The 24,857-nt window shown below is 37.1% G+C and overlaps 1 protein-coding gene across 2 annotated transcripts in view; it reads right to left on the reverse strand.

The window, feature by feature from the left end:
• The window catches only part of Nell2 (neural EGFL like 2), a 396,883-nt gene that overhangs the window by 167,541 nt on the left and 204,485 nt on the right, over window positions 1–24,857 (reverse strand). For both annotated transcript variants that reach the window (XM_045153341.1, XM_004668535.3), the window contains exon 13: window positions 21,762–21,890. In XM_045153341.1, coding sequence (XP_045009276.1) covers window positions 21,762–21,890 — 129 coding nt within the window. The remainder of the gene's footprint in view (window positions 1–21,761; window positions 21,891–24,857) is intronic.

Consider the following 24,857-nt stretch of genomic DNA (forward strand, 5'->3'; position numbering starts at 1 on the left):
CTCTGGTCCTGTCTCCAGTCACAACTCAGAGACAGTGAGCACCAAAGCTGCTCCTCTGAGTTCAGACTGGGAGCTGCCCTAGCTTACACCTCGGTTGTCAATAATGCTTGTTTCCCTAATGCATGATATATTTCTAAAGCCACTGCTTTTATCTTAATTTTACCCTGCAAAAGGATTATATTAGCATGTTAATGAACATTACTGCCTTCTTACTCAGCCAGTGCAATCTTGAAGTCATGCAGCTAAACTGCAAGCGAGGCTCTACATAATAAAAAGTAATGCATATCAGGCTGGAATGTTGCTAAATCTTGGTTTGCCAGCTGTGAAATTCTGACTGGGAAAAATTGGCAATGAAATCAATAACTTAACTCAAAAGCCAAGAAATAGGATAAGTTCTGAGTAATGTAATTCTAGAATGAAATTTGAGGGCTACATTTAGGAAGATAAAAATATTTTAAGGTATAAAATTTACAAATGTAAGTAGGATATCAAGGTAATAAGATCAGTAAGGAACAATAAAGTATCATTTACAAATAAGCCAACATAAAAATACTTATTAGCGATCATGTTTTAAAACCAGTGACATGTATGAGATTAGTTAACAAGATATATTTGCAATATATAACAACTACATCCACTGAATGTATGATTGAAACATATGAGGTTTTCGTTTAATCCCAAAATAATGGCCACAAATCTGCTTCCTTCATTTTTTTTACATTCATTCATTCAAGGTAAGCCATATGGTATGTTCTACAAGGCTGAATGCTTTGGTACTGTATCAACTTTCTTATTTTTTGATTAATGTGTGTATGGTATACATTCATTTGTGTGTGCTTGTTTGTATGCATGTCAATTCCCCTATGCACATGGATGTACATTTGTGAATGTGCATATAAAAGCTAGAGGTCAGTGTTGTGTCTTCCTCTGTAACTCTCATTCTTATTTTCTTGAGACAAGGTGTCTCACAGTACCCGAGATTAAAGGGATATGCTACTATACCTATCCTTTATGTAGGTGCTATGAATATGAACTCAGGCCCTCATACATGTGTGGCAAGGACTTTACTTACTGAGACTCTTACACAGCCCTTTCATTATTTGTCTTTATATGTCGATTGATTTTTATTGTTTTTGTATGTCAGCATGTGTTTATATGGGTGAGAACAGGTGAGCATGCATGCATGTGGCCAATGGTTGGTGTTGGATGCCATCCTTGGCTGCTCTCTACTTTATTTACTGAGGCAGAGTCTTTCACTTGAACCCAGCTTACCTGGGGGGAGGGCGGGGGAGTAGGTATTCACAGTTTCTGCCTGCCAAGTACTAGGATTACAGACAGTGAACAATGCCCAGTGGATATTTAGATGGGTACTGAGGATCTAAAATTCATTCCTCACACTTGTGTAGCAGTAACTTTATTCACTGAGCCATATTCCTGCATCTGTATGTGTTAGTCTTGATGAGTATATATGTTCTTGGGCTTGAGAATCCCAAATGAGGAAGGTAGGAACAAAAGGAGGTGTAGGATAGTTAGAGAAAAAGGAAAGGAAAGGGAGGGAGGGAGAGAGAGAGAGAAGGAATATTTGAGAAAAGACTAAGTATAAATAAAAATGATATTATAGGGAAAAAGAATTTAGAGTATTAAAAATGCTAGTGTACCTTATCCATATGAAACTTCCTAATTTCCTGTTGTGTCCATGGTCCCAACCAAGAAACCATCTGAAAAATCTTGAATTAGAGAGAAATGGTATCTAATCCTTTTGTGACAGAAGATACATATAAATATGGGTTTGACCAGGATAGTGTCATCTGGAAAACAAAATGAGGTCCAAACCCAGTCTTATAGACATGGAGATGTAGCATTTATCACAGGGTTATGGGAGAAGCACAATTATCCATGTGAGCAAGGAAATAAGGAAGCAAACTAGGTGTTTCCTACTGGAAATTGAGAGATTAAAATAGGAAAACTATGTGTACCCACTGGAAATTGAAAGAAATTAAAATGATTGAACCATTCAGTGTGGCTTATGAAGTAAGCAGGTGCATTTTGTGTGGATATTGAAAATTATTTGAAAGTCTGAAGTGATGAGTGGTTATCCACCAATCTTATTAATTAATTTTAACATATCATATGTTTGCTATAATATTTAAAATATCCATCACCACACTGTTCAATGAAGATAATATTATTTTACATTTCTTAGTTCTCCTTCCTAAGCCCTATACCAACAATAATCCATTTCTTGAGTAGGCTTCCAGATAGAATTGATGTGTGTGTGTGTGTTTCTTTAGAGATGGTGAACAGGGAACATAACGATTTTTATTCCTAAGCAAGATTTTTTAACTGTAGAGCATGGATCAAAGAGCAAAACTAGAAGCTAGGAGGAAGCTCTCTTAATTCTTGCATTTACAACAGCATAATGTGGATGTGAAATGCCAGCTTAAAAAATACATGGGGTGTAAAACTGCTTGCACTCTGGAGCTGACTGGATGCTGGTAGATTAGGGGAAAAAAGCTTTCAAGGATGAAGCCTTATTTCACCTGAACAGCTGTACTGGGAGGGAATTGGCAGTGCTCATTTCAGTTATAAAGAACAAAGGCTTTAGATATGCTGAATTGATTTTTTATGATATTCCCCAGTAAAGGTGGTGAGATATTTGTTGAGTGTTGCTTTCATCACATGAGTTGATGTCATTCAGGAAGAAGAACTTGATTGTCGGTTAAGATTTGAAAGTCATATGCTAAGAGAAGGTTATTATGATTGTACTATTTGTTTTATAACTAAGCCAAGTTGTGAAATTTCTAGTTAAAATGTTGGATAAGGCATTCAGCATTTTGGAAGGGAGAAACAGCTTCTTTGGTCCAGTCCTGGATGTCATCAGAGAATAGCAGACACTATTTATGTGAGTTGCACTGCTGATGCAGAGAGAGGAAAAATGGCATTTGCACTTGGACATGATATATGGTGGTTTTCCTGAACTGAACCTGGCTTCCCATATGCATTATAAGCTTTCTCACATTCTTCAATATAGTCATTTACTTACTGCTTAAATTGCAGAGTAGATTCTGTTACTTATAACTCAGAAGTACAGTTCACAATGTATAGTATGGTCAATGCAAAGTAAATAAATGTTTCAAGAAGAGAGTAACCAAGAAAATTAATTGTTTATGGGTCAAGCAAGATGTAGAATAAAATGTATCTGGTTTAATCATACAGAAGCTACTAGAGACTCTAGTGAGTGCAGTAGGGCTATGGCATGCAAAATATAAAGTAGATAAAGGAGAATGATATGAGAAAATAGACTACAAATTTCAGAAGTGTATCCTGAAGAGTAAAGTGAATAAAGTGGTTGCTGCAAGTTCAGATCACCAGACTCCACATAATAGCTGAAAACCACAGTGGCTTCTGTAATCCCAACATGCATATTTCAAGAAGGGAGGCAAAACTAGAAGAATTTCCCAGAACCTTAGAAGCTCCTAGCCCAACTTATGTGATGAAAGCAACATTGAACTAACACAATGAAAAGAAGAGAGACCCTGACTCAAAATGAGATAGAAGACTACTGAAATCCAAAACTTGTCCTCTGACTTCCATATGTGCACACTTATAATCACTAACATGAACACATACACCATGCACACACTTCACACATGCATGCATGCATGGACAAAGCCATGTGAGAAGCAGCAATAAAGAAAGAGAGGCAGAGGGTGGAGCAAAGTATAGCTGTAAAAGGAGAAATAGAAATAATACACATGTTATAAAGGTTGTGGGGTTAAGGGAGACTGTTAACAAAGTTAAACGTGGATGGGAAGAGAATAGAAGCTACAAGTGAGTTGGAGGACAGAATGATGGGAGCGAGTGTCTTTTGAAGGCAGGAAGAGAGAAAAGGATCAGATTTCGGATGGACTCAATCAATCATGGATTGAGGATTCCCATTCCATTAAAATTAGGGACAAAGAAAAAAGGGTGGCATAAAGCATGTAGTGTATAAAATAGAAGCAGAAAATTGAAGAAGTTATTGTTTAACTTTTCTTCTTAGAGAAGCTATCCACAGAGAGTAAGAGCATGTGTTACAACCTGAGACTGGTGGATATTGAAATAATCACTGTAGGAAGTGAGGTAAACTGAGCTGGGATGTACAATACCATCACTAAGAAGAGATTAGGGACCAGCCAGGGTATGCAACTAAGAAACTGTGTACCAAACTGTGTACCAAATCATATTTTATGACATTTTGATTTTGAAATATATATATATGACAATATATATATATGACCATATATATATATATATGACCATATATATATATATATATACATATGATTAGTTGACTGATGGTAGAGAGATGATAGATTCCAGAGGATATAGTTGGTCTTCCTCAGAAATGCAGTGCTGTCTTCTGAGTGATGTTCCTCAGGAATGCAGTATAGCATCTTTTTTTTTTTTTTTTAACCAGGATTATAGCAAGTCTAGTTTACAATGCACCTGAGGAGATGTGTCTGTCTCTGTCTTTTCAGCACTGGGATTTCAAGTGTGCACCTCCACACCCAACATTTTCATATGGTTTCTTCTTATTGCACTCAGGTCTCCATTTGCAAGGCAAGCAATTTACTATTTCACCAATTATCCAACTATGACATTTTAATTTTTCTAGTATACTGAAGGCACTAAAAGTTAACCTTCATCATAACCCTGTAAACCAGAGAAAACAGATAGTTAGCCCCCTTTCACAGCCAAACACCTTGGTGAGGTTAAAAAGTTTAACAAATGTCATTTATATGATTAGACAATCTGGAATAGAATCAGTCATGATGGTACATGGTTCCTTCACAATCTGGTATCTTCCTTTGCAGTTTAATACATTAACTCTGAGACTAAAGGTAGAAAACCCCAGAATATGCCTGCCTTTTCCTCTTTATTTGCTGTTCTCTGCCAGTCTAAAGTGTATTCATACTTCAAAGCCCAATGATATCCTAGTTCCTCCAGTCACTTTCCTAACCTCTTTGCCATGGAGCTTCATCTGCCTCCGCTCTGTCCTCATTTGTGTTTCCTCATAGCTGAGTAGTAGCTTTCTTGATTGTATCCAGCTGGCTTGACATTAAGGAACAGACAGGCTTATCTGAACATTTGCTTTGTTGTGCTGGATTTGAAAACTCATCAAGATGAATCACAGTCTTTACAAGAAGACAGATTATTATTTTTAAATATTAAAAATTAATTTAACAAATATATATGTGTTTTGCCAGAAAATAAATTTCAGTCATAACTATATCTAAATTGATACATAGTTACTAAATTTCTGTAACTTTATATAAATTCTGTAAAGGATGTGCAGCCCTCAGATTCCCACCTGCTTATTATATGCAATTCCCTGATGAAAATTGCTAATTTGACAATTGATGTAAATAGGGAAGAATGACCTTCCAGAAAATAGATATACATACATGACAATACAGTTCTATTTCATTTGCCTCACATTTCTATTATGGGTATTAACAATATTTGAAAAACCTATTCTTCATATTTAAGAAAAATTGCTGGGAGGACATTTAAAAAATAATTAAAAAATGGCTTTGTGTTTAAAGTTGAAATGATTGCCTTTTTATACATTATTAAAATACCACAGATCTTTTTTATATTACATCAATCAAAAAGGGATGTAATTTAGGGCTGGAGAGATGGCTTAGTGGTTAAGCTCTTGCCTGTGAAGCCTGAGGACCCCGGTTCGAGGCTCAATTCCCCAGGATCCACGTTAGTCAGATGCACAAGGGGGTGCACGCATCTGGAGTTCGTTTGCAGTGGCTGGAAGCCCTGGAGCGCCCATTCTCTCTCTATCTGTCTCTCTCTCTCCCTCTCTCTGTCACTCTCAAATAAATAAAAAAAAAATGAACAAAAATATTAAAAAAAAAAGGGATGTAATTTAAACCATGATGCCCTTGCCTCTTCAGCAACACCTCATGCTCATTAAAGGCCATGCCAAACCCCAACTCTCCCTTTGCTAAAACACACAGGACTCGTTTTGCTATGGAATATTGGCCCAACAAAGCCCACTTGCTTTGCAACATATAACAAAACCCTTATTCTTCTCTGCAACATTCATGTCACTTAACTCTGCTTCCCACAATCCAGTTATTCCTGCTCCCCCAAACTTGCTCCTATTTCTATCACATTCTTAAATAACGAAATAATCATGTTCTCCAAAGCCTTCTGCTTTGCCCATGTTATTTGTGTTGTTTTCCAGCTTTGTGGTTTCTCAGAAGAGATCCTAAAATAGTCTCAGGATCATTGAATTAGTTAGACTTGTTATATTTGATAATATGTCAACATTTCTAGCTATAACATTTCATGTCATCGGTATGTCCAAGCATCCACCCTCACTTCAAACTAGATTTAGATTCCTTGGTAATAAACTTACTATATATCCAATATGGTTCTTTTCTTGAGAGGTAATAAGTGAGAGAGAGAGAGGATGAGAATTATAAAAGGAATTTTAACAGTTTACTTGCAACCATCAATTGTTAATTAAAGTTAGCACATTTAATAAATGAATGTATGAATATGTGATTTGGATTTCTTCGAAGGTAAGCTAAAAATGTTATTTTTAATTTTATCTTTGTATACCTGATTTTAAACTTGAAGGCATTGTAAAAGCATTTTCTATGAGTTAATTTATTAATTATTTGTTTGTATGTTTGTGGTTTTGGTTATGTATGCATGTGGCCACGTGTGCATGTGGAGGCCAGAGGTTGATGTTAGGTGTCTTTCTCAACATCTTCAACCATATTTTTGAGACAGTGTCTCTTACTGAATCTGTTGCTTGCCAATTTAGCTAGAGTGCTAAGCAAGCTGCCTATCCCTGAGACTCAGCCTTTCCAGTGCTGGGTCCCAAGTGTGCATCGCCATGCCTGGCTTTGTTTTATGTTGGTTTGGGGATTGAATTCAATTAGTCATGTTTGTGTGGCATGCACTTTATCACTAAACTATCTCTACAACCACTCTATAAGTTTATTTTAAAAGTGGCTAGCCATATGATGCCTTACCCATCACTTCCAGTTGATTCCTTTCCAGGGAAATACATCTATCACTAAAAATTTACATTTCTCTAATGAAAAAAAAATATGACTGACTGCTTCATGTAATAGAGCTGTAATAGTTAAAATGATTCACTTAATTCTAACTAAATATTTTCTTTTTCATATTCGCAAACAAATATATGCATGGAGCATTATCAAGTATTTTAACTTGATATGAAGTTACATACAAAAATTTAATTTCTATGATTAAAATTTAAAAAGTCATATAATTGACAAAATGAACAAATTAAATATAAACTATATCTAAGAACTGGTTAGAATGTTTTTTTTCAGGCTAGAAAGAATTTGGCATGAGGAATTTGACTTTTGAAACCACCTATAACACTGAAACAGAAACAATTAAACATATCTTAATAGAACTAGCTTCATGTAAAAGACCATATTATACAGACTCCATGAATACTGCTCCCTTATTTCTGATAGTGATACAATCCCTTAGTTCCAAAAACAGAATGTCACAAACATTGATTGACATATAGCAGTAGTAAATATGTGTGGGAGCACAAGTTTAAAGACAAGCTTTTACCTAGGACTGATTTTTCTGGAAGGCATTTTCATAAAATTAATATTCCTTAGCTTTGCTTTCCTAACAATGCCATGCAATAATTTTCCTCATAAACAGATGAAGAGATAAGGCTGTGTGGTGGTTTGAGTCAGATGTCTCCCATAAACTTAGGTGTTCTGAATGCTAGGCTCCCAGCTAAGGGAGATTTGGAAATTAACGTCTTCTTGAGGGAGTGTATTGTTGGGGGCAGGCTTGTGGGTGTTATAGCCACTTTCCCGATGCTAGTCTTTGGCACACTCTCCTGTGGCTGTTGTCCACCTTATGTTGGCCAGGGGGTGATGTCCACCCTCTGCTCACGCCATCTTTTTCCCTGCCATCAAGGAGCTTCCCCCTTGAGGCTATAAGCAAAAATAAACCTCTTTTATCCCTCCAGCTCCTCTTGGTTGGGTGATTTCTACCAGCAATGCGAACCTGACTGCAACAGGCTGAGAGATGCTAAGTGTTATGTACAAGTTTTTAAATATTTTATTTATTGATTGATTTGATAGAGAAAAAGAGAGGGAGAAAGAGGCAGAGAGAGAGAGAGAGAACAGGCACATGAGGGCCTCTAGCCACTGCAAATGAACTCTAGACACATGCAGTACCTTGTGCATCTGACTTACATGGCTACTGGGAAATGGAGCCTGGGTCCTTTGGCTTTGCAGACAAGTGTGTTAATCACTAAGCCATCTCTCCAGTCCATTTCTGTACAACTTGTTACAGTAAATAGCAGAGGTAAGAATTAAATCCAAGTAATCTAGCACAATATTATTTCAAAACCATCCAAACTGTACTTATTTGTTAAATATGGAGAAAATTTTATTTAATACACATTTGTCTATTGGGTCCTCAAGCTTCTTTTGAACATTATATATATATGTGTGTGTGTGTGTGTGTGTGTAGATGTCTACAGCACACACACACACACACACACACACACACACACACACACACAATGTATGCATCCTCAGAGTCTTTGCCAAAGCTGACACATGTTCCTGAGTCTATTTTTTTTTTGTCTCTGTGAAAGGATCTACTCTCTTAAGACTCACACATGTTCTTTCTTTAAAAGCATTTTCAGAATGACTCAAACTGGAGAAAAACAGTCCTTTTACCTAATTATGTTTTGTTTATTGAGTCCAAAACTTGACAGCAGTCTTGTTTTTTTGATAAATATTATTTTCCCCATTATCGCATTATGTCCTTGCAACCACAGAAAGTTTAAACTAGCCTCAAGGACTGCCTAGTCCTTCCTTGCTCATATACAATCCTTTCTTGACACTGGTCTAAAATCAAAATCCCTTAAGAAAACCAAATAATAGGAATATACACTGAGAGCAGGGATAAGTCACATAAAACCATATTCCTTTTCTTTGTCTAGTTTAAACTAATCAGTCTTCACTAGAGAAATTTTGTCTGACAGGAGATTTGGCAAAGCCTAGAGACATTTTTTGGTTATCACAAATGGAAATGCAGGCAACTATAGGTGTTTTATTGGCTTTGAGTGGCTCAAGACCAGTGATACTGCTAAGTAACTCACAATGCACAGGACAATTCCCACAACACAGACTAACCTGGTCCAAAATGACAACAGTGAATGGTTTAAACAAAACCCCCTAATATGTATGTAGATTAAATAATTCATCTTCATAGCTAGGACCATATTAACTAAAGGCTCAAAAATGCTGACATTGGGCTGGAGAGATGGCTTAGCGGTTAAGCACTTGCCTGTGAAGCCTAAGGACCCCGGTTCGAGGCTTGGTTCCCCAGGTCCCACGTTAGCCAGATGCACAAGGGGGCGCACGCATCTGGAGTTCGTTTGCAGAGGCTGGAAGCCCTGGCGCGCCCATTCCCTCTCTCTCTCCCTCTGTCTTTCTCTCTGTGTCTGTCGCTCTCAAATAAATAAATAAATCATTAAAAAAAAAATGCTGACATTTTTCAAAATCTTTGGAATAATGTCAATATAGAACTAGTCTTAGCTAGTCCCTTTCAAACTTTAATGTGAATAAGGATTATCTGTGAAACTTGTAAAAACTTGATGTGCCTGAATTATTAAGGAGAATGAAGGAGGCATCTAGAATGTGCATTTCCAACAATTTCCACAGTGAATTTGATACAGTTTGAACCACACTCCAAGAAACAATGTTAGGAAATCAAATTTTGCATTGATATTGATGAAAATAAATTGAGAGTGTGAATACTGAAATTTCCATCCTGTTGAACATATGGCTGAAAAACATTGGAGAGCAACCAATTTATTAAGAAGATAAATAGTACATTAAAGCAAGGCTCTTCAATTAAAAAACATTTTTGACACAAGAGTATGTGCAATGTGTGATTTGAGGTATGTGTAATGTATGCACGTGTGTGTGTGTGTGTGTTTAGATATGCATGTCCTGTGCACATGGGTGCAGAGGACATGGAAACTTAGGGCATCTTCATCTTTTGTTTATTTACCTGTTTCCCTTTCTTCCCTCAGTCTGCAAGCTCCAGTAACTCTCTGGTTTTTGCTCTTCACAGGACTCATGTTTCAGATATGCATGGCCATGCTACCTGTTTACTCGAGTGAATCAAAGTTGAGTGGTCTGTAACCCTCTAAGGCCCTCATACACGGACAGCAACATGTCCCTTTCCCTATCACTCTTAAGTGTCTAGCCATCGTTTTCACCCATGCTCTTCAAGTTTTGTGTGCATAGACATCATCTGGAGAGTTTGCTACCATGCAGATTCTTGATTCAATAGTCAGAGATAAAGTATAACATTCTACATTTCTAATAATTTCCCACATGATGCATCATGTTGTTGGCTTTGGACCAGGTATGAAGTACAAAAGCTAAAAAAAGTCTTCCAAGAGGCTCAAAATAAGACTAATTTTTTTGAAGACACAAAATCATATACATTCTATCAATCCATCAATTTTCATTTCATCCCAAATATAAAGAGACATAGATCTCACCTATTACTTCTGTTAAAAAGTCATTTTCATGAAAACAGGAGATTCATGGGATGGTTCCCACTGTATGCCTGGTATGTAGTTTGTGATCAGATACTGGGAATAAATGACTGCCTGACAAGGATTTTCTGCATTAAACTCAATGAAAGAAGTTAATCAAAAATAAAATTCCCAAGAGCCTATAACTCACCATTGAGAGAACAGTGTGCTCTATTTAGAAAGTCACTAATTGATGAGTGAAGCTATTATTTCTTCTCTATATGGCACCTAGAGTAATCACAAACTCCAAGATTAGATATGCATAGTTTTGAGAGCATGCATGTGGGGTGGGTATGTGTCAGCTTCCACAAGTCACAGAGTGAGGTGTACTGGTGTGTGGCATTGATTTCTTCTTTAACTTTCTTTGAGAAAGCATGGCCAAGATATTCAGAAAAGTTTCCTCTGTATCATATTTGTGTTTTCAGGTTTAATTTTAAAATGTAAAAATCCACTCATATTTGAAGATAATTAGGCTTCAGCATTTTTTAAAAGTCCCTTTCTTCCAACTTGAATATTCTGTTAGGTTCAAGTTTGCAACTGAATAGAATTTGCTTTTGAGCTGAAGTTCTACAGACAGTGAATGTAAATGAGCTCAGAAGACAGGCCAATGCAAGTTCAAATGTAGCTATGCCATTAGGCAGGGACTTTCAGAACTTCCACACTGTGCACTGAAGCTCCCAGAAAGAAAGATACCTATGCTACGGATTCTCCAAGGCTTATTGTCTGACTAGAACTGAGTGTTTGTGGTGAGTTGGGATGTTGCAAAAGCAGAGCCAAATCACCTTGGGCTAGCTTTAGCCTTCTTTATAGTCACTCATTGCCCACCTCTGTGCCTCACCTAGCATCCCTTTAACTATCAGATAAAGCATTTTGGAATGTTCAAATTACCAGACCACTGGCTTTTACCAACCAAAAGCTAAGCATGTCAATGAAGAAGGCTAGCCCAGAGACAGCTCCCTGAACCAGTGCAAACGTTCTTTCCACGTTTGTGGTGGTTTGATTCAGGTGTCCCTCATAAACTTAGGTATTCTAAAATCTAGACACCCTGGCTGATGGCAATTGGAAATTAAAGCCTCCTAGAGGGGCTGTATTGTTGGGGGCAGGCTAATGGGTATTATAGCCAGTTTCCCCATGCCAGTGTTTGGCACACTCTCATATTTCTGCTGTCCACCTGACGTTGGCAAAGATGATGTCCACCCTCTGTTCATATCATTGTTTCCCCTGCCACCATGGGGCATCCCCCTTGAGCCTGTAAGCCAAAATAAACCTCTTATTTTTTTCCCTACAAACTGGTCTTGTTTGGGTGATTTCTACCAGCAACGCGAACCTGACTGCATAACAGTAACGTGGTACTGAGGAGTGGGATTGCTGATAGACACCTGACTGTGTGGCTCTGGCCTTCTGGAGCTGACTTTCAAGAGGAATGTGAAAGAATTTGAAACATTGGCCTAAGAGACACCTTGCAGTGCTGTAAGTACAGCTTGATGGGCTATTCTGGTCAGAGCTGCAAGACCTGAATGCAGTAAGAACTATGGACTGTGAGGTTTGGTTTATGAGGGTGAGAAAGAACTTTGCTTGAGCTGGGCTAGAAGGAGTTTGAGAGGCTTACTGTTATGCCTGTGTCCTGAGAAGCTGTGCAGGGTTGCATTGCCTAGAAATGGACTGGTGTGGGCAGAGGGATATGGCACAGACAAATGAAATCTTTGGGCCTAAACAGCTGTCTGTTCACCTGCAAATTGTTTGAGAGATTACAACCATTGAGATTAGACCAGCTGACCTGCACTGAGCAACAGGAGAAATATAGACTCTTTTGAAGGGGCCTGAGTGCTCAAGGATTGTCCTGCTCTTCAAAGTCTGCTTATTTACCCCTTGATTAACAAACTGGCATCCTACCTGACATTGTGGAGAATAAGCAATGCAGAAAAGAGAGGGTCATTGAGTTTGCAACATAGTCTTATGTTTTGGAAATGGCCATGGGCAGTGTAAAGCAGTTTGCTGGATGCCTGCATGAAGACCTGATGGAGCCATGAGTATGAACTTTGTATTGCAGTGGAGACCCAGTGGAGATTCTGGGACCATGAGATGGCTGTTGAGGACAGTTGCCAACCCTGGATGCAGTTTTCCAGGACTGAGAGTAGCCTAGCTGGAAGGGCAGAATTGGAACTCAAGACTTGTTGCTGGTTAGAATTATCAGACCTGGAGACTGTCACTGACTGGGGCTGTTGGACTTGGAGTTACATAGTTTGATGTTTGCCTTGGCTGTTTTAAATCTCGTATTGATTGAATATTTCTTGCTATGCCCAATGCCATCTTTTGCAGTGTGAATGTATATTCTGTGCCATTATGGATTTTGGGGGGAATTTCTGGTATGATGGCTCAATTAAAAGACCTTGGATTACAGGGATGTTTGAACATCATTAGGATTGATAAAAACTCTGGTGAGTCTTAAAGTCATACTGAAAGCATAGTATTTTATATCATGTATGGATATCAGTTAATGGGGTCAGGGGCGGAATGTGGTGGTTTGATTAAAGTGTTTCCCATAAACTTAGGTATTCTGAATGTTAGTCTCCCCAGTTGATGGCAATTGGAAATTAAAGCCTCCTGAAGGAGGTGTATTGTTGGGAGTGGTCTTATGGGTATTATAGCAAGTTTCCCCATGCCAGTGTTTGGCACACTCTCCTACTGCTTTTGTCCACCTGATGTTGGTAAAGGGGTGATGCCCACACTCTGCTAATGTTGCCATTTTTCCTGTCTTCATGGAGCTTCCCCATTGAGCCTGTAAGCCAAAATAAACCTCTTTTATTTCCCACAAGCTGGTCTTGTTTGGGTGATTTCTACCAGCAATGCAAACCTGACTGTAACACCTTCCCAGTAGGACAACACCAAGCTCCACTCCTCCCAAGTCAGCAGTGAACAATTTGTGGTCAGGTACTATCCTGCTGAAAAACAGGTAAGAAAGGCCAGAATAAATCAATACTTGGCAGTGACCCAATGATAGCCAGTCTGTCCTTGAAGTGACCTATCAGGGGAAAAACCTATTTACTATTTTAGGTATATGCATGATGGAACATATACCTAGGTTTAAAATGATGGAATGTGCACTATACCTGCAGATTATCCAAAGTTATACAGCAATCCAACTGTCAACTAAGGTAAGGACCCATCCAGTCCCTACCATTGGGAATCAGGTCCACTGCCCTTTCCTTGTCTAAATTCATTTAAAAGGACCCTTGAATAAAACGAGGTCTTTGAAATCCAATTTGCCAGAGTATAGTACTTGCTAGCACTATATTCCTTTCTCTGTTTTTTTTTCTCTTCTAAATAAAACCTTTGACTATCAAGTGTTCATGAGTGCTTGTTCATTTCCTTGATAAAGTCACCAAGAACCTAGACCTCCTATGAATCATGGAGACCTTACCATTATATCACCGGATAGCATGCGAAACCTGTAGCAGGGATTTCCCTGCATAGCTGAAACTTGCTGAACTGATGTTATCAACAGTGTATTTGGAAAATATTTCTTTTTGTGTGCATGCACATTCGTGCATGCATGTGTACGTGCATGTGTTTTTCTCTTTGAGATCATAACTGCAGTGGTTAATTTTATGACAACATGGTATAGCCACATGCTAACCAGACCTTGGGTGAAACATTACTTTATTTTGACTAACTAACTAGTGTCAGGTTCCAATTAGCATTTGAGTCAGCACACAGAGTGAAGCAGATAACAGTTCCAAATGTGGGTAGATCTCATCCAATCCACTTAAAACCCAAGTCTTCAATGGGTATGCCACATTCTTAGGCCTGTGGACTCAGGCCAAAACCAGACTAAAACCACAATTAGCTACACTAGTCAGTTTCTGGCTTACCCACTGAAGGTCTTGGGAGTTTTATACTTCCACAGTAATATAAGCCAAGTCCTTTCAGTAACAAATCACATTGGTTCCATTCTCTGGTTTGACTATTGAGCTATTTTTAAAGAAACTTTATCATAATAGACCACAGTGAAAGCTACAGTGCTGGATATTTATCCCAGCTGAATTATGAGGTTTCCTGTCAGCTCCACTGGGAATTCAGGTTTGATTTACAGTTGAAGGATTATGCTCATTCTATATTTTTCCATCATATCATACAAAGTAATTCTGTGGAGCTGTCTCTCATTTGACTCTTAAAGGCATTCTCTCAGATCACCACTGTGTTATGTAGTTAGTAACATAGTGACTTGGTCTACATAAGAACCCATGGCTAATGTGATATGGCAAGAAACTGAGACACAAAGGAAAAAAAGAAGGAAGGCATGAAGAAAAGAAGAGAGGGAGGGAAGGAGGGAGGGATAGGGAAAGAAAGAGTGGAAAGAACTTCAGGGAAAGAAATGGTAAGATGAGAGGATCAGCAGGAGGTCACTAATCCATTGTAATATCTAATTTCAAACAGGACTACAATTTATTCCTTTTTCCTCTAAAACACTTGACTTTTGCACACAGTTTGCTACATGAAAATGTGTTTCTAGGGCTTCAGAGATGGCTCAGCGGTTAAAGTGCTTGCCTGCAAAGCCTAATGACTTTAGTTCACCTCCACAGTACAGACGTAAAGCCAGATGTATAAAGTGGTACATGCATTTGCAGCAGCTGGAGGCCAACGCATGCCCATTCTCTATCTTCTTTCCATCCCTGCTTACAAATAATTAAATAAACAAAAAAAATTTAAATGTTTTTCTAAAGCTAAATATGTATTATACTTGTTCATTGAAACAGGAATCAAGTAAGTCATTTACTTAGTAAGTTAAAAGTAGTTCAAAAAAAAGCAGAATTTAAATACATATGACATGAATTTGAACCATGAGTTACAGTTTGGCAATTAGGTAAGTGATGTTGGACAAATTCCTTTATTTCCGAGCTCTTCAGCTTTCTCAGCTGCAACAAGGAGTCTACATTCATATCTACATCCAAGATATTCATGTCTACATCCAAGAACTGTCAGATGAAGTCGGATGATGCATGTGAAAGGTATAGCAATGCCTCCAGAGAACCATGCAGCTATTAGTATTTGCCAATAATAAAAGACAAAACAAAACTGGAAGCCAGTTGAGGTAGGGTCTCACTCTAGCCCAGGATGACCTGGAATTCACTACCCAGGCTGGCCTCAAACTTGTAGCAATGCTCCTATCTCTGCCTCCCAAGTGCTGGGATTAAAGGCACATATCACCATGCTATGCAACCACTGCTTTTTATTATAGCCTCATTGATAGCCTGTGGCAGGAAAGAATGCACTAAAGAAAAGAACACAGCAAACACTTGTTTTTCACTGAGTTGTGGTCCTATCACTTTGTACATGGGATGGTATACCCTCAGATGTAAAGCCAGTAAAGAAGGCAAAAGGGCACATCATTAGAATAGCATAGTGTGAAAAAGACAAAAATGGGAGGAAAGAAGAATATCTTTTTTGATATGAAGGTAAATATTTATAGTTTATTTTATATCAATGCTACTTCAATAAACTGTTAAAATATTCCTCATGAAAAAAGAAAATAAAAACAGATATTTGAATTGGATGTTTATGTAAAATAATTTCTAGTTTATGCTTGAGAGTGGGCCATGCCTACGAAATAGCAGGTATTAAACAAATGCCAAAGATTCTTCCCCTCCAGATTCACCGGCGCATGAGCATCTTCTACCATGTACGAAACTTTCATATTTGAGGTGGTTTCAAAACTGTAGACAGAATTAAGGTCTTAGATAAAAATTCAGAATGTTCAGCAAAAGCAATGTGGAAACAGGAAAACTTTTTGATGTGAAATATTTTTATGTGCACACCTCTTTATCAGTCATCTATCAATAAATTAATTTTCTTGTTTTATATAAGCTATTTTTAAAATACAGTATCTAATAATCATAACATATACCCCTTTATGCTACAAATATCAGTATCGCAACTGAGATTTGTTATGTACAATATAATCATAAATCAGTAAATTTAATGCTTATCCTGAATTACTTCTGAGTGATAAGATAGCTCCTGTCTGCTCATCATATCTATATATTTCAGGCCATCAATAAATATTTTAGTACTATGTATTAGTTATAAAATAGTGTGCCTCATTGCCACATCACAGATACATGCATACAGGTGCTTTAATGGTACTTATTCCCTTGTTGTTTGTCCACATTAATTTTTCCCCCTTCTTACTAGTCTCCTTTCTATACTCTAATTATTCAATAAATATTTCTTGAGTTGCTATTGCTTCTATTTTAGTTTTTTAACAGAAATCAAAGAAAAAATAGTCTTAGGACCACAAACTTACAGTTGAAATGTATAGCCATACATATCCAAATTCCATAGTAAATAAATAGAACAGTATTTTATATATTGCAACTGGATAGACAGTGGACAAGCCAGTGCTGAGTTCAGTGCTACCTGTTCCATCTGACAAAATGAAAAGGGTAAGAGAAAATAAATCTGAATATATTTATCAAGGCCATATTCAAAGAAAAGATAAAATTCAAGCAGGGTCTAAATTACTACTCATTGGACCAAAAAGCAAAAGGAATTTCTGTCACATTGTGTTCATTTTCTATATCATACGCAAGAAAGTGTCCTATGAGCACAAATTCAGTGACTTATGCAACAGAGGCTCATTGCTCTCAGTTCTGGGTGCCATAATTCTGGAATCAAGGTGCCCATCAAGTTTGTTCTTTTGTGGGTTGTGAGGACTGTCTATCTGTTCCTACCGAATACCTGTTCCAAAATTTCTTCATTTTACAGATATAGTAATTATTCTAGAGTTTTGTTTGATGTCGTATTTGCAAGGTTATCTTCAACATTCCTAGTTCCAAATAAGATCACACTGGGATATTTTGGATTTTCTTGATCTCTCAGAAGGTGATCGTGTGACTGTATTTCTCAAAAGTTCACATATTTAAAATTCAATCTCCAAACTCATATATTAATGGTGACTGGAGGTGGTACTTTTGGAATGTAATTGAGATAAGCCATGAAAGTGGTGCATTGGAAACTTTATAAGAAGGAGAGTGGAGATAGCACACTGGCTCTGTCTCACCAAGTGATGCCTTCTGTCATGTTAGAGGTATAGAAGATCCTCACCAGATGTGGAACAGATATAAGTGCCATGTTTAGGGACTTCACAGCTCCCCAAACCAGAAGCCAAATAAATTTCTTTAGTTGATAAATGAATCGGTCTTTGACATTTTACATTAACAGAAAATGAAATAAGTATTTTCCTTTCTTCCTTTAATCAACTTGGGTTGTACCTCACCACTTTCTCTTCTCTTTTCTTTCCTTCTACATGACTGTGACTTCATATTTTCTATAAAATATTCAAATGCTATTAACATTTCTCTAATCCCATCTATTTTAAGAATCATTTATTCCTATGAATCTCAATTTTTTATCTAACCTAAACTTCTCTGAATGTCACTGCCATGTATATTTAAATTGCTGATGTCGCTTAAGTATTACTTACCCAATGTGGCTTTACCACTGTATCCCCAAGTGGCCAGCACCTACATTTGCCTATTTCTTGGCTAGAAACTTATTTCCACACCTTTCCTCATCATCTGATATCAATCATTAGCACCACCAGATTTTACCTCAAAAAGGCTCTTACATGTAACCCCCTTTGCATCTTATCCACTGCTTTCCTGTATAGTCCCACATACACCTTATATCTACAGTTATTTAAAACACAGATGTGACCATGATAATTTTCTGCTCAGCTCTTTTCTTTAGCTTCCCCTGGTTCTTCACACGAAACACTTGCTGATAGGATTTGGATACAAAATGTCACTTGGTCTTTAGCTACTGGCATAGTTTTGGGGAGGTTGTAGAACCCTTAAATGGTGGGGCATAGCTGTAGGAAATAGGTCCCTAGAGAAAGAAGCAGATTGACATTTAATGTGTATCTCAAGATAATTCTTTATTGAGTGAGGCTCAGAGAAGCTAAAGGGTTGTTTATAGTCTGGCCTGCTGCCTGCCTGCTTTCCTGATTGTCTGCACAATGGAACCAGCCACCTCACACTCCTGCTGCAAGCTGCTTTGGCCATCATGCCTTTCTTGTCACAATGCACTGTATAAATCTCTCCTCCTTTTTAAGCTACTTTGGTCATATATTGTCCCTGTGATGAGAAAAATAACGAATGTACGTGACCTGTTGTATGACCTTTAACGGCCTGCCTCTTATCTCTAGTGTCACAAGGCATCTCTCTCATCATCTGTGCCTCTGCTGTAGTTCCTAAAAGTGCTTCTTTCCCCCTCCAGGCCTTTAGACACGCTGGCTCATACACTCAAGAGACACCCTTCTTTCCCTTCACAGCTAGATGACTTTAACTCTGAAAGGTAAGCAAACTCTTTTTCTCAAACATTTCCTCTAACCCTTTCACCATATTCCTTATAACCTACTTCACTTTCAGAATACTTGTAACATTTTCAATGAAATTTTCTTTGATTTCACAATCAGATTTCCTGAGAGTTAAGAGTTAGGTACATCTCCACTTAATGCTTCACCCCAGCTCTGTTTCTGGAACATCCCAAGCTTGATCCCACCCAAACCCTTTTCATTTCTTCTTGGTTCTAGTTGGAATGCTCTGTGCCAGACCTTTACATTTATATTTCTTTGTTAGGAACTCTCAGTCAACCACTACCCAAAGACTGACCATTCCATTTAAGTTAACCCCTAGCTGTCTCAGAGACATCATTCTCTTTCACTGTTTATTCGTTATTTTCCACTACTTGAAATTATCTTCTCTATTTCTTTCTGTGTGTGTGTATTCATGTTGTGTAAGTACATGCATACAACATGTGTGTGTGAAGACCCGAGGACAATCCTCAGGTCCCATCCAACTTTTGTGAAATAAGGTTCTCTCACCAGTCGAGTGCTTTCTCAATTGGCTAGATTAGCTGGCCAGAAATCTCTAGGGATCCACCTGTCTGTGCCTTGCCAGCACTGAGATTTCAAGCACTGGTCATCCACATGGCATTTTTTAATGTCTTCTGAGGCTCAAACTTAGGTCCTTATGCTTGTAAAATAGGAAATTTACTATGTACTGATCCCTATATTTTCTATTTCCATGGTTACCAACTTATTCTGTTCCCCGTTCTAGACAGTGAAGCTCACCCCCTACACCCAGAATGCAAAGTTCCTGAACACAGGAACTCGCTAATCTTATTACCATTTACTTTCCATAGCACACAAAAGTGCTTGCTACATAGCAAGTGCACACTAAGTGTTCACTACATAAATTAATCAGCTCAGAATCAAAATGATGATCATAAAATAAAGATTTAAGCTTATAGATGAATTTATATAATTTCACATTATACATTAACATTATCAGTGGGCTTAGTGCTCAACTATTATAATGAAATGTATTACATTACTAATAAAGCTCACATCTATATTGTGTAAGAATAAAAATCATCAATTAAAATCTATTTCTTGCATATAAATTTAAAAATAAGGAATTTAAAATAAATTTGAATTATAAATCGGGAAGGAATGTGCAATACCAGAATGGGATGTTCACTTGAGTACTGAATAAGAAGCACTGAGAATCATTTGTTCTAAAGGTTAATTTAAAAATAAATACTACAGTGTGTGTGTGTGTGTGTGTGTGTGTGTGTGTGTGTGTACATGTATGTATGGTTCAGTATGGTGCCCCATGTTTACCTGCAGTGGGGAGCACTTGCCTATGATGGCCAGAGTAGAAGAGCAGATATCCAGATCTATCACTCTTCTGCATGGGTATGTTGAGCCAGATTTTTTTTTTTTTTGACATATTTATTTGTTGAATGCACTGATTCCTGGGTCTCTGTTCCTTTGAGGGACTGGGATTACAAATGCTTGTGACCAGGTCAAACTGCTTATAAGGGATCTGAAATTTAAACCTGGGTTGTCGTAGGCCCCTCAGGCCCTCATGCTTGCACAGAAAGTGTACTTAACAACTGACCCATCTTTCCATACTAAATACTAACTTTAAGGGACTGAAAAATCTATTTAAACTAAGGAAAACAATAGAAATTGTTTTCCCAGTGACCTCTAGATCATTCTATGGAAAAAAAAATAAAAACAGCTGTTGCCCGATTGTTATCTGAGGCATTTCATTTTCAATGGTCTGTGCTTATGAGCCTGAGATTGGGAGGGAAAGGTATACAACCTTCTAAGTACAAAATCATTCAAATGCTCAACACCACCAACTCAGCAGGTTTTTAAGAAACTATCCTCATTTATTGGAGACAGAAAGGAGTCAGACAGAAAGTGAAAATGTCAGCACACCAGGGCCTCTTGCCACTGCAAAAGAACTCCAAGTACATCTGGCTTTAAATGGGCACTAGGGAATCAAACTTAGTCCACCAGGCTTTGCAAGCAAGTAGCTTTAACCACTGGGCCATCTATCCAGCCCCAAATCTGTATTCCTTCCTGCAGGACCCAGTAGTTGATCATATAATTAATATAAATTATTTAATTTGTGCCTCCTTGGAGAACTATGGATGCTGACATCTCATGTACTTTGTGGGTCTACAGGAGCAAAGAAAGAGGCAGGTGAATGCCATGGGCCTACTCACCTTATTTAGACTGTCTATGAAATAATAAGCCACCTTGGATCATAGTAAAATTCTTTTCAGTAAAAGATGATTTCCTCCATTGGGCCAATTTATTAAATACCACTGAACATGATGATAGCAACTAAGATTATTTATAGTAGCAAACCAAAATAACATTAGACACTTTATCTTCCTATTAATTTCTTGCCTTTGTTATACAACATTGTCTAGAAAAATCTGACTCTAATTCTAACTGTAAGCCACAGTAATCATGTCAATAAAGGAGCTATCTGAATATCTAATTAAGAAAAAAGAAGGCAATTTCACAGTAGTACCATTGTTCTAATTCAAGAGACCAGCCATGTTAAGTTATTAGTCTGACATATAGCAGAGAGCTAAAAAACTTTAATTTGAAAGATAATTATTTTTAGCTGATTAATATGCTTCAAATTAAATTCACTGCTTTTAATGGGCCCATCAACTTGACAACCTGGGAAATTAATACGTTTTGCATGCAGTAATCCTAGGAAATTTATACAGCTGAGCTACAGATCATTATAAGGATTACCTTCACAGTAGGCATTGTCCTCTCGAAGAGCCCTAAAGCCATCCCGACAGCTGCACACAGCTCTGTCATTCAGATTTCCACACACAGAGTTCTCCATGCAGGTATGCTTCTCAGAACAAAAGTCATAACCTATAAAAAATTATTTAAGTAAATGAAACCATGACAATTTCACATTTTCAGTTTTGAAGTTATTTTCTTTAAATATCACTTTTAAAAAGCAGCAGCATGCACTATGGACTACCAAGAATTCTTGATTCCTACTTCAAGTAAATTATAGATCTTCTTTGTTCTGGAATTTGTAAAGGCTACTCTGCCCCTAATATTCTTATTATAGCTCTAAATATATCTTTGAAACAAAGAAAGATTCTCTGAGTTTAAATGAAATGTTAAGGTACAGATGAGAAGATATTGTAGACATTATCAATTCCTGTGGATAATACTGATAAGGACGAATTGATATGAGCCCATTATATAATTAAGAAATGAGTTAGCTTAGCATCTTTTTTTCTGAAATGTGTCTCAAATGAAACTTATATCACTTTAATTTTCACTGAAGATGTGCAAGGAAAGCTATGACTGCTCCCAAAGGAAAAAGAAAAAATATGAATTATAGGAATTTCACAGATCCTAGCCTTTATGATAAGAAAGAAAAATGGCTTTCATAAATAGTGACACCCATCATGTACAATTTCTCAGGATTTCCTTCTGTCTGAACCCCCTTTACAAAGATTATCTAAGATGCCAAAAAAGCATGAATTCATGAAGAGCATGAATACTGGAATCCACATTTAATGGAAATTACATGATTATATGTCATTCAACAAAATTTCAAATTGCCTAATGCATAAGTTATATATCTAGTTTTAAACTGACTAATGAGTTGCTATTTCTGCCCACATGTGAAAGAGGAGAAGGAAAGATTTATGCAGCTTAGAATATGCCCATCTTTATATGGTCAGGAAAAAAAGCTTGAAAAAGATTAAGATAGAAGTTCTAAATTGGTTCACCTTATTTGTACCTAAATTGGTATCTACTCAGACCAGTTAGTGTGCACTCAGTTTAACCATTACCTATACTATGCTATTTGAATACCCACACACAGTTAAAATGCAACTCTCTCATATAGTAAAGTATAATCGGCTCAATTTAAGAATCCTTAAGAAGGCTGCTGTTTTAAAAATACAATAATGTTATTTAAAAGAGTTAGAAAAAATCAATAGATTCATCACTATGAGAATAGGCAAGAAGGTATGTGAAGACCACACAAACGTTATCAGTCAACCTCGAAATCACAAGGAAACAACTTCTCTAGACAAGCTTCTTCACAATATAACATCTCACAACTAATGTCACATATGTAGAAATTTTATTCCCAAGTGAAAAAGCTAAACATTATTCCCTTTCCCATTAAGTACCTAAATTAATACTATTTTAAATATATACTTCACTGTCATTTTACAATGCTTGAGAGAGAATAATTTTACCATCATTACACTATTAAGCTAAAATTAAAAAGCTTCAAAATTCCACTTTATATACATGCTAAATTTAAAGAAATTTAATATTAAAATGACTCATTCTTTAAGGTACATAAGAAATGAAAATATCAAATGTCAATACAGTGCTAAATCTCTGTATCATTTTATCTACAATGTTTCAAACTACTTCTAAATGATTATGGTTAAAGAGTACAAGTATCATTTTTGATGTATTTTTTTACGTTTTGATTTTATGCCCCAAGGATTGTCCAAGTGTAGGAAAATAGTGTGTTTTTACTTTCAGCTTTTCAGGTACTTGGCTTCTTTGTTAACCCAAATGATTGAAAAGAAGAAAAAAAAATTCAATCAATGAAACTCTGTATCTTATAAACAGTATCTAATAGCCATCTTTGGTTATTCTTTACACACACACACACACACACACACAGAGAGAGAGAGAGAGAATAGTTATTGTTTTTATAATAAATATTAGCATCTATACCTTATAATTATGGTAATAGGAGACTGAGTTAGATTGGTTCCATCAATGTTTGACTGCCTATATGTAGAAGTGCCAAGGTCAAAGGTTATCTACTAATGGATCAGCAATTCAGACTCAGTTGAAGTGGGTTATTTCTAAACTACAGCTTCAAGAACTCAGAACCTATTTGACAAGGTAGTCTATATCCTGCATAGCAGCATGTGGATTCATGTGTGCTTGGATTTTAAACTTGGCCACTCTAAGTTTCCTGGTCTTTGCCACTCACTAACTGTGTAAATGACTAGCTGTATAAGTTATCTAGCCTTTCTAAGCTATCAGTTTTTGTCACCTGTAAAATTAGGATAATACTTTGAAAAATATAAGATTGCCTATGTAAAACTATAATAGTGAACTGTTTGTTAGTAATTAAAGTTACTAGACTTAAAAAAATAGTTACTAGACTTTTACCACTAAGCTAAAAGCAGATGTATTAAGATGTTATAGAAGAAAATCCAAATGGACATGAATAGGGGCCCAACTGAAACTAAGGACAACTGGCGAAATAAGCAAGGGTGATGTTTTCCTGTGAACTGGATACCAGAACAAAGGGGAAGGAGAGCAACGCAGAGAAAAATCAACTCCTACCAAATCAGAGAGCCAGAGCCTCAGAGGCCCCCAACACCTCAGCACTGAAGCAGACCAAAAATGAACCCAACATGGCTCAGGGAAATCTTGCGGAAGAGGGGGCGGAAAGAATGTCAGAGTTACATGTTGGGTCATGATTTTCAGAGACATTTATCATACTAATAACTGGGGGCTAACTCCACAATGCACGACCCATTATCAATAATAAGGAGGGTCTAATGGGAGGGGGTAGATCACAGATGAGCCTAAATAATGGTACCAAACTGCCTGTATTTACTGAAAAGAAAACTAATAAATTAAATTTAAAAAAAAAAAAATTTCAAAAGGAAAATGTCAAAGGGGAAAGTGGGGAGAAGGAAGGAATTACCATGTGATATTGTTTACAATCAAGGAAGCTGTCAATAAATAAATAAATAAAGCACCTCTGAGGGAAAAAAAAAAAATAGTTACTAGACTTTTACCACTAAGCTAAAAGCAGATGTATTAAGATGT

Source organism: Jaculus jaculus, chromosome 6 (assembly GCF_020740685.1).
Source record: "Jaculus jaculus isolate mJacJac1 chromosome 6, mJacJac1.mat.Y.cur, whole genome shotgun sequence".
NCBI classification, from domain to species: Eukaryota; Metazoa; Chordata; class Mammalia; order Rodentia; family Dipodidae; genus Jaculus; species Jaculus jaculus.